Source organism: Canis lupus, chromosome 10 (genome assembly GCF_011100685.1).
Source record: "Canis lupus familiaris isolate Mischka breed German Shepherd chromosome 10, alternate assembly UU_Cfam_GSD_1.0, whole genome shotgun sequence".
Lineage (NCBI taxonomy): Eukaryota > Metazoa > Chordata > Mammalia > Carnivora > Canidae > Canis > Canis lupus.
Window position 1 is genome coordinate 63,058,989 of NC_049231.1, and position 10,890 is coordinate 63,069,878.

The window sequence follows — 10,890 nt, forward strand, 5'->3', positions numbered from 1 at the left end:
TAAAAAAAAAATTCATAATTTTGAAAACATTCTACAAACTGACTTTTAACTTGAGAGATCAAATACGTGTTTGTCTTATTTCCCTATGAAACCCCACTGAATGGAGAAAATACAAAAACGCACAAGGACTAAGAAAGTAGGAAAGGGACAAAAGAGAATGGGAGAGATATTAGAGTAGGGATGCCCGGGTTGGATCAGTGGTTAAGTGTCTGCCTTCAGCTCAGGGTGTGATCCTGGAGTCCCAGGGTTGAGTCCCACATCGGGCTCCCTGCATGGAGTCTGATTCTCTCTCTCCTATGTCTCTGCCCCTCTCTCTCTCTCTGACTCTGTCTCTGTCTCTCATGAATAAATAAAATTTTTAAAAATAAATCAAAATATTAAAGAGAGAGAGATTGGAGAGTTCTTAGTGGAAGAAGGAAAAAGGATAAATTGTGGGCACTAAGAAAGCTGAATGCAAAGGGGAATGGCAATTAGAAGAACAGTAATTCATAATTCAGAACTCCAGGGAGGCTCCATAAAGGAAAATTCTGTTTCTCGCTCTCAATACTTTTGACACCAGATGTGGGGGGATTATTCCATGTCAATTCTCCAATTTCCAGTGGACACTACTGGATGTCCTACAAATTTAACTTAATTCTGACACTACATACCTGGAGACAGCATCAGATCCCAGAGGCTAAAGACTGTGCACCAGACCACAATTGGCAATAAAAATCCCAGGCCCCAAGCAAAGGCAAGATCATGCTCTTTTCCTTTCTGAGTCTCCCAGAGGCTCTGTCTCTCTCCATCTCTCTCTTTCTCTGTATCTTCAGTAAATTCTGCTTTCACTCCCTGCTGGCTCATGTCTGATTTCCATTCTACCAAGGATCCTCTTTGCTAGACCTGTGGGATCCCCTTTCTGGGTCCTCAGGGCCTGCCTGCCATCATTCAGTCTCAAACTGAATTATAACACCAGCTTTCCTGTTTCTCTAGCTTGCAGACAGTAGAGCGTAGGACTTCTTGTACTCCATGACCACGTGAGCCAATCCCTACAATAAATCTCATCTATCTATATCTATCTATCTATCTATCTATCTATCTATCTATCTATCCTATTGGTTCTGTTTCTCTGGAGAACCCTGACTCAGCCCTCAAGACTACTACACCTCAGATGCCAATTGCAAATCCAGATTGTCACTTGTATTTCCAACTAAATAGCCATACATAAATTGGAGTTCCCATGACTCCCTTTTCTAGTTCAATAATTTGCTAGAATGGTTCACAGAATTCAGGAAAACATTTGTTTATTGATTTGTTATAAAGGATACAATGCAACAAACATATGGAAAGATGCACAGGGCAAAGAAGGGCAGAAGAGGCACAGAGCTTCCGTGCCCTCTATGCACCACCCTCCCAGCACCTCCCTAATGTTCACCAACCCAGAAACTCACCAAATTTCCTTAAGAGTTTTTATAGAGCTTAATCTCTAATACCCCTGTCCCTTTCCTCGAGGTCTTTGGGTAGGGCTGAAAATTCTAACCCTCTACTCACTTGGGTCTTTCTGGTGACCAGTTCCATTCTGAAGCTATCAAGGGGCCCTCCCCCAAAATCACCTCATTAGCATAAACTCAAGTGTACTCAAAAGCTGAGCCTCCTGGGGGGCTAAATCCCTTAAGTGTCTGACGCTTGATTTCAGCTCAGGTCATGATTTCAGGGTGGTGAGATTGAGCCCCATGGTCGGTCAGCTGGCTGGCCGGCCTGCTGGGCTTGGAGCTTGCTTAAGATTCTCTCCCTCCTTCTGCACCCCCTACCCTACCCTTGCACTCTCTTAAAAACAAAAAACAAAACAGAAAAAGTGGAACCTCCTGAATAACAAAAGATACTCCTGTCACTGAGGAAATTCCAAAGGTTTTAGGAGCTCTTTGCCAGGAACAGAAGACAAAGACCCAATACATGCCTTATTATACTACAGACTCAGAAATTACAGTTATGGCATCATGGAAGGGTGTGGAAGGAAAGACCAGAAGACTGAAAATCTGTACAGAGTAGTTAGACTTCTAGATCTAGGTCACCATCCTTAGGGCAGATAACCAAATGTGTAGCTTATCCCTAGAACTGGTAGAGTTTGAACCAGGGGAGCCCCAGATTCAGGCATACTAGGTCAAGCAAAAAACAGATTAAATGAGAAAGTCTATATACTGAATACTGAGACCCACCCCAACCCCTTTCCACTGCTTGCTCTCTGAATCTTCATTCACCTTTTCATCTCTTTGGTACTGGTCAACCCCTTTTTTCTTCATCTTCATGATATAACTTTCTCTCCTTTCTGATTTTTCTTTATTTTCTTCACTCTTATTCTGTTTAACTGTGATTGCTTGAGCTGATGTCCTAGGCTTTCTTCTTTCTAGTTTCTATGAGTTCATCCAAGAGGCTGTTCATACTATGGATTAGGACTCACTCATATCTGCATCTCTAGTGCTAAACTCTGACCAGCCTTCAAGTCTCATATTTTCAGACTTTTACTGAGTCTATTCCTTTTGGATGGCACATGAGTAAAGAAGTAATCCAGTCGGCTTTGCAGTATCCTGTAGAGGCGACTTTTAGGCAACAAGCTTGAGTAATGGAAACCTGAGTAAGGGAAAAGAGCTCACAGTGATCACCAAGCGGAATGCAAACAGGTCCATTAAGCGACTCACCTCAAAATAGCCATAGGCCCTAACTGACCAATTACAAACAGGCACAGTCAATGAAAAGCTAGGTAAGGGTAAGCATTTACAATGCTGGGTAAATGTAAACGTTATATGAGATTAATTCTCAGGTTTCTAATTTTCTAAATGGTAAGCCTAGATTCTTTTAAAAACTACCTAGAATTTGTAGAACAAGAAGAAAATTAAAAGCCTTCCAGGCTCCAGGTTAGTTAACTGTCTCTCTGCTTGTTGTTGATTCAAATTCTCAAGGACAGTTAGAACAATAAATAAATAAATGATAAAAAAAAATTCTCAAGGACAGGATTATGGCAAAATATAAAGGTGTATGGGAAGCCCAGGTGGCTCAGTGGTTTAGCGCCGCCTTCAGCCCATGGCATGATCCTGGAGACCTGGGATCGAGTCCCACATCAGGCTCCTTGCGTGGAGCCTGCTTCTCCCTCTGCCTGTGTCTCTGCCTCTCTCTCTCTCTCTCTGTATCTCTCATGAATAAATAAATAAAATATTTTTAAAAATAAATAAATAAGTAAATAAATAGATAAAGGTGTAAAAAGGGATAAACTAAGCACACAAAAAAATGGAAGCAAGGGAGAGATGAGACAGGAAAGTTTGGAGGCAGTAAAGCATTTGTAAAAAAAAATATCAGTCAAGAGAAGCTAATTATTATTAGCTATTAGTAACAAATGCCTCCAAGAGCTCAGGGACTTTCAATTTGTTTTTTACGCATACTGCTTTGGAACACTGATGGTCATGATGGCAGAGAAAAAAAGAGTACATAGTGAGCTACTGGCTCTTAAAAGTTTCTCCTCTAAGTTGGCACATACCCTGTTCACTCATATTTCACTGGTCAAAGGAAATCACAGGACTGCCTGATTTCCACCCGATGGGGATATGATCCCTCCTATGGGAGAGGCACCCCAAAAAGAGCACCAAGTATGAGTCAGGACTGTTCAATCTATACATGAAAACTGCAGTTGTAGATGAGATTACTTAAAATTACATTTAACCTTTCTTTAGCACTAGTGTGGAATACAACTGCTATGGTGTGAATACAAGAGTTAGTCTGTGACAGCCTGTCCTTGGGATATGATCCCAGCAAAAATATCTGTTAAAATACTTTTCTATGAAAGAACAATTTCCCCTCTCTAGAACTTTTGTTTTTCTTTTGGGATACAAAGTTAGCTGGTACCATTTAAGGGTTCAGCTTTATAAATACTAAATGTTTCTAGGGTTATGTTAGTTGAAGCCTGTCCTGGACGTTGTGAGCATGACTCCGTAGCTGTGCAGCAGCCATGTGATTATGGGATAAGGGAGATTCAATTCTACTTATTGATTTATTCTTTTTTTTTTTTAAAGATTTTATTTATTTATTCATGAGAGACACAGAGGGACACAGAGAGAGGCAGAGACACAGGCAGAGGGAAAGCAGGCTCCATGCAGGGAGCCCGATGTGGGACTCGATCCCGGGTCTCCAGGATCACACCTTGGGCTGAAGGTGGTGCCAAACCACTGTGCCACCGGGGCTGCCCCTGATTTATTCTTTAATATGCTACCCAATCAAGTGATTTTATCCCTCTTGTCTCTATAACTGCCAGGCTTACATGAATCTGTGCTCAGTATTTCTTCGGCTAAAGTGGAATTTGAGCCAATGAGATAGAAGAGATTTGTCAAAACAGACAAAAAAACAAACAACAACAAAGATATATATTATATGAGAAATTCATTTCAAATATGATCCATAGATTAAATGCTAAAGAATGAAAAAAGAGATACTTTTAAAACTCCAGTCAAAAGAAACCTGGAACAGCTAGATTGATATCAGACAAAGTAGAGTTCATAGCAAAGAAAATGAGCAGGGATAAAGGTGATTTCATGCAACAGAGGAATCAGTTCATTAAGAGGACATAAGAATTCTAATTGTTTATGCACCTAACCATAGAGTTTCAAAACAGAAAGCAAAATCTGCCAGAGGTGAAAAAGAAATATGCAAATTCACGTTATGCTTGGAGACTTCAGTACTCCTCTTGGTCATAGAGTAGCAAACAGAAAATCAACAACAGGGCACCAGGGTGGCTCAGTGGTTGAGCATCTGCCTTCAGCTCAGGGCGTGATCCCAGGATCCAGGATGGAGTCCCACATAGGGCTCCCTGCAGGGAGTCTGCTTCTCCCTCTGCCTGTGTCTCTGCCTCTCTCTATGTGTGTGTGTCTCATAAATAAATAAATAAAAATTTAAAAAAGTCAACAAGACCGTAGAAGATGCAGATATCATTACCATGGTGCTAAAACCAAAAACATCACAAGAAAAGAAAACTATACATCAGTGTCCCTCAGGAACACAGAAAAACCTTCAACAAAATATTTGAAAACTGAATGCGGTAATATAAAAATAAAAATAGAATAACACATCAAAACCAAGTGGGGTTTATTCTGAGAAAAATTTTTTCAATATTAGATAATTAATATAATAAATTTAACAATCTGCAGAAGAAAAATCACGTGGCTATGTTAATTGATGCAGAAAAATAAATTTGAAACATTAAGCATCATTTCATGATTTAAAAAAAACCTTTCAGCAAACTAGGGATAGAAGGGACTTTCCTCAATATGGTAAAAGCATCGTCAAAAAACCTACAGCTAACATTGTATTTAATGATGAAAGGCTATGTGCTTCTTCCTAAGATCAAGAACAAGTCAAAGCTGTCCATCTCACCTCCTGTTCAAAAACATACCAGAAGTCCTAGCCAGGGGAAGTAAGAAAAAGAAATAACAGGCACACAGGCTGGAAAGGAAGAAATAAAATCTTCCCTATTTGCAGATGACATGATTGTCTACAAGGAATCTACCCCCCCCCCAAAGAAAATCTAGAACTAGTAAGTAAGTTTAGCAAGATTGCAAGATCAATACACAAAAATCAACTGTATTAAAAAAAAATCAACTATTTCTATATACTAATAATTGTAAGCCAAAAAAATTAAAATATTTATAATTGCTCTAAAAAAACCCCCAAATACGTAAGTATTAATCAAAACAAGGGGTGCCTGGGTAGCTTAGTTCATTGAGCAACTGACTGTTGGTTTGACCTAGGTCATGATGTCAATGTTGTGAGATCAAGCTGCATCAGGCTCTGTGTTCAGTTGGCGTGTCTGCTTGAGATTCTCTCCCTTCCCCTTTCCCTCTGCCTCTCCTATGTGTGTGCTTGTTCTCTCTCTCAAACAAATAAATCTTTTAAAAAAATGATCAAAACATAATCTCATTGCTTTGAAGTAAGAACTATTTTAATTTCTCTGAGTTCCCTTTTGTAAATGATTTTAGGGTCATTGAATTTTTATGTTTTTATATTGTATTGGATTTATATTTTTCATATATAATTTCTCCTGTATCAATAGATTCATCATGTTATTTTAAGGGCAATATTATATTGATGTATTAACATAATATAGAGAGAAGAATGAGCTTTTAAACAAGGCTGAATTAAAATTCCAGTTCCCCAAATACTAACAGTGTGATCAAAGGCAGTTAACCTTTCTCAGCTTTGGTATTTGTAAAATACCAAAATTTCAGGATTGTTAACAGTTAAATAAAGTGATATATGTAAAATATCTGACACATAGTATCTAACAAAATAGCTATTATTAACACCGTAATTTTAACTTTTCTCCTATTTTTAGACATTTAAGATTGTTTCTTGCAGAGTCTTTATGTTGGAGTCCGAGAATTATTACTCCCTTTTCAGGATCTTGATCCTTAGGCTTTTAAATTCCTTATTTTGAAGTTTATCTAGGGTGATTAAGCCTTAAGTAATTGACTTATAAGGACTGATTTGTCAATCAAAATGCCAGTTCATGGGGATCCTTGGGTGGCTTAGCGGTTTGGCGCCTGCCTTTGGCCCAGGGCACGATCCTGGAGTCCTGGGATCGAGTCCCGCGTCGGGCTCCCGGCATGGAGCCTGCTTTTCCCTCTGCCTATGTCTCTGCCTCTCTCTCTCTCTCTCTCTCTCTGTCTATCATGAATAAATTTTAAAAGTTAAAAAAATTTAAAAAATCTTTTAAAAAATGCCAGTTCATTAATAAACTGAGCAATATGTGCATTGGTTGCTTGGAATGCGTTCTCCTTAGTTCTCCTTATTTTGCTGAAAGCACACTTACTGATTCTGCTTTGTGTGTCTCTATTTTTAACATTGTATTGTCCTTTCCCCTTCAGTTTGTATTGGTCATGAGTGATATAACCATGGCCATGAACTGTTCCAGAATCCCACTGCCAGTAGTGCATGTAGGAGGCATGGGACCTGAGGGATGAATACACCCAATAGGCATAGCCTCCAAGGAGGGGCTAGCAGTCTAATAGGAAATCCCAGGAGAATAAGTGAATATGATTCCTATCTAAGGGATGGGGTAGTGTAACAGAAGGGATTTGGGGACAAATTTTAGGTTCAGGAGCAGGCCAAAGACATAGTGACAGGAAGGTCCATCTTGGTGACTTAAGAAGCAGCCAGCTGCTGAAAGACAATGGGGAAAAAAATAAATGTCTGGGAAAAGTATAGGCCATATTTGTAAGGCTGGCTCCAGTCCCAGCAGGGAGCCTAATTTGAAAACCAATAACCAGCACTGAAGATTAGTGGGACAGACTGGCCGCAACTTGAGGGAAAGCGAGGGTCTCATCCATGAATGTGCCCAGGGTCTCAGTTCATTCCCAGAATGGAAAGAACTGTTCTAAATCCCTCCCGCTTGTGCCGAGAGAGAAAGCAGTGTACATCAAGGATCAGCTTGGAGGCGTGGGAGGCGTCAGTCATAAAATAGGCTGTGAACAAGGAAATGGGTCTATAATATGGATAGTATTGTATAGTCAAATTACAGTGTAGAATCAAGTTTCTGAGATTTCTTGTTAAAAATCAGTACCATCTGTATCAGTCAGGATCCAGGAAGCAGATGGCACCGTCAAACTGAGTAATTAAGGAGAGTTTAATAAAGGGGTTATTTATAAAGGCAAGATTTAGGGAAAAAAAGAAAGGATGGTATCATGTCCCAAGTCTAGTAACAGCAGGGAGCAATTTCCACACTTATGCTTGAAAGGGCGAGGAGGAGGGATGGCTGCTGAACCCTTGAGAGTGAACTTCATGGTGAGGACGACCTAACAGGAGCAGTGACTTGGGCAAAGGGAAACGGTCAACCTATGGCAATGCAGCAGGCAGGAAGCCCAAGACATAAACACCCCTTCCTCACTCTCTTACCAGTTTTCTACCTTTACCAGTACCCATCCGCCCTCCCATTCGCTGAACCCAAATAGAAATTGGGAGGCAGGGAGCCCAGTGCTCAGTCCATATAAGTCAGCCTCTCAGGGCACAGATGAGGCTGCAGAATCAATCTGGAAGGAAAAATAGATAAAAATTAATCAAAATGTCACTTCCCAGGCCTAAGTATTTTGGCTCTTTCTTTCTTTTTTTTTTTTTTGCCTCTGTCATCACATGTTGGATTTTAGGCTTACCTTCTTTTGGGCATATGACCTTCTGTCCACTGAAGTCACACCCCTGTGTGGAAGAGTCAAAGTGTAATCACCTCCGAGCTGCTATTTATTCCAATCAAAGCTCCAGCTGTCCCAGAGAAGAAAAGGTGGATCCTACGAGGAGAACAAAGCCTCTAGCTAGTGCTCCTACTCCTTTAAGCAATGGCTGCCAGTAATTTAGTTGAAGGTGTTGGCAGTCCTACAGGCCTGTGAGGGAACAATCATAGCTCTGGAAGCCAGCCCTCCCCCAACTGGAGTAAGTTCGCTTGCTGCAAACCTATTCGAGGGGAGTATCATCACTCAGACAACTAGGTAGAGATTTCATTCAAATTTCTGTCAGAGCAGGGATGCCTGGGGGGCACAACGGTTGAGCATCTACCTTCAGCACAGGCTGTGGTCTCAGGGTCCCAGGGTCCCAGGATCGAGTCCCACATCAGGCTCCCCTTGAGGAGCCTGCTTCTGCCTTTGCCTCTGTGGGTCTCTCATGAACAAATAAATAAAATCATTGAAACAAACAAACAAACAAACAAAAAAACAAAAAAACCCCAAATTTCTGCTGGAGCAAAACTCTCAGGAAATAATTAAAACTGGCCAAGAGGAAGGGATACTCCACTGACCACTTTCTGCTGCTTTTTTGACTTTGACCTTCTTGCTTTTTCACAGGTTTTGTCCCTGGCAAAGTAAGAGACTTTTGTAAGATAAATTTTGGTGTAGAGAGTGGATCTATAATGAACAAGCTGGGGCAGCCCAGGGGGCTCAGCGGTTTAGCGCTGCCTTGGGCCCAGGGCATGATCCTAGAGACCCGAGATCAAGTCCCACGTCAGGCTCCCTGCATGGAGCCTGCTTCTCCCTCTGCCTGTGTCTCTGCCTCTCTCTCTATCTCTCTCTCTCTCTGTGTCTCTCATGAATAAAAATCTTTAAAATAAAAAATATATATATAATGAACAAGCTGAGTGTGTTACTTGTGGTGTCTAAATGGGGTCCCCCAAACCTGGGGTGACAATCGGGTGGAAGCCAGTAGCACCGCAGGAGGTAAAAGAATTCTCCTGAGGCAGAACAAAGGCAATAGAAGGCTATTGAATACAGTGCCAGAGAGCTGCGGGCAGGACCGGAGGCAGAAGAGGCTGTCTGCACTGAGGTCTAAGGCCAGGGCTGTTTTTAAAGGGGCAAGAAGGAGGTATCCCAAAGTATAGAACTTTCCCTTTTTGGGAGACTGTGCCTGGTAGTAAGTAACCCATTGATCGGTTAGGACCTCTAGATATTTTGAGGTGGGTCTCCTGATGGGCTTGTCTGTATTCAGCCAGGAATCTCTGTGGGCCTTTTCTACGTTCCATTGGTCAAGCCCGCTTGCCTGAAAGTGGGATCAGTATTATTGATACATTATAATTGTCTTCGGCCAATATGTTCTTTTGTTCATATTAAAAACCAACAGTTGTTGTAATTGTGGAGGGAGTAATATGTAGAATAAGTGTAATGTAACTTCTTTTTATGAATAGCCCACGTACACAAAAGGACATACAACTTCTGTAATTCTTTTCCTTTTTCCCGTTTTGTTTGTTCTGATTATACTTATTGGAAAGTAAAAATAAAAGTCAACAGTTGATGTCAAAGGAGAGTTGAAAGAAAACTCTGAGATGATTCTGGTTCCTCCTGAACATGTCGAGTTTTTTTAATAAAGTTCTAATAATTTTGATGTACAAAGATTTATATTCCAAAAACAGATTAGAAAAAGATAATCTTCAAGATACAGTATTTCTAGTGATTTTAAGTTCCTGAGTAGGTTTTACAGTGCTTAGGAAAAGAATACATTTCTCAAATCATAAAGGTTTACAGTACTATTTAGTGAGTGAAAATTATTTTTATCTTTTAGTTTCTATACATATATTTTAAACTGTCTCTATTTGATTAGTCCTATTTGGAATCACAATTGTTAGATAGATCATTGCTAGACACTTCTAGACATTGCTAGTCTAGAAGCTGAATGATATCCAGAAGAAATTATTCTATCAAGTGACACTTTCCATGCTGAGCATTTAATTTCTCCCCTTTTCTGCACTGGCAAAGAGGCAAAAGGGTATTTTATCTGCTCATATTAATGTATGATATAAGAAATATTCAAACTTCTTTTTATATATCTCCACATATTAATACAAATCTTTAAAACTAGTAGTAGTTATTATCATTTTTAAAAAGCATTAAATATTATGTCTTTACTTGGGTGATTTTAAATTATAGTTTCCCTACGCAAATATTTAGCACAAATAGCTCCATGGAGATGACAAAATGCAGCTCACACACAATTCAATTCTTTTCTTCTCCACTGTGCGTGATCTGTTTCCATGGAAATTTCATGTTGACCAGGAATTGTAAAAATACTATATGCAAACATATCTCAGAAGCAAACCTTTTTGGGGAATAATCGTGATTTAATTTAAGCCATTCCATTAAAATTGTTCAAATAATAGAAAAGACGACTATTCTTTAGCACAGACCATTCTACAATTTCCCTTAGCTCAATATATTACTCTAATAGAGATTATAGGGCCTTTAATTTGCCTTTTGATTAGAGTAAAATTAAATCTTAATGATTTAGGTAAATTTGTTCATTCAAAAAAGATTAAGGATTTAGTATGAGCCACGTATTGTTGGGGTGCTGAAAGGAATACAAAGACGTATAAACACAATAGTGGTGTGAAATGGAATAACA

At 39.8% G+C, this 10,890-nt stretch overlaps 1 protein-coding gene across 6 annotated transcripts in view; it reads right to left on the minus strand.

Moving 5' to 3' along the window:
- Nucleotides 1–7,683: 7,683 nt before the first annotated feature.
- FAM161A (FAM161 centrosomal protein A) overlaps nucleotides 7,684–10,890 on the minus strand; it is a 65,196-nt gene continuing 61,989 nt past the window's right edge. Inside the window, exons 9-11 of one of the 6 annotated variants that reach the window (XR_005366105.1) lie at nucleotides 9,385–9,534; nucleotides 8,166–8,297; nucleotides 7,684–8,045 (exon numbers count right to left, since the gene is read on the minus strand). Coding sequence is in view for 1 of the 6 variants with exons in the window: in XM_038551372.1 (XP_038407300.1) it covers nucleotides 9,521–9,534 (14 nt within the window). In the remaining 5 variants the exon portion in view is untranslated. Of the gene's footprint in view, nucleotides 8,046–8,165; nucleotides 8,298–9,384; nucleotides 9,535–10,890 lie in introns of those variants that run through there. The other 5 variants (XR_005366107.1, XR_005366109.1, XR_005366106.1 and 2 more) reach the window with 5 other exon arrangements.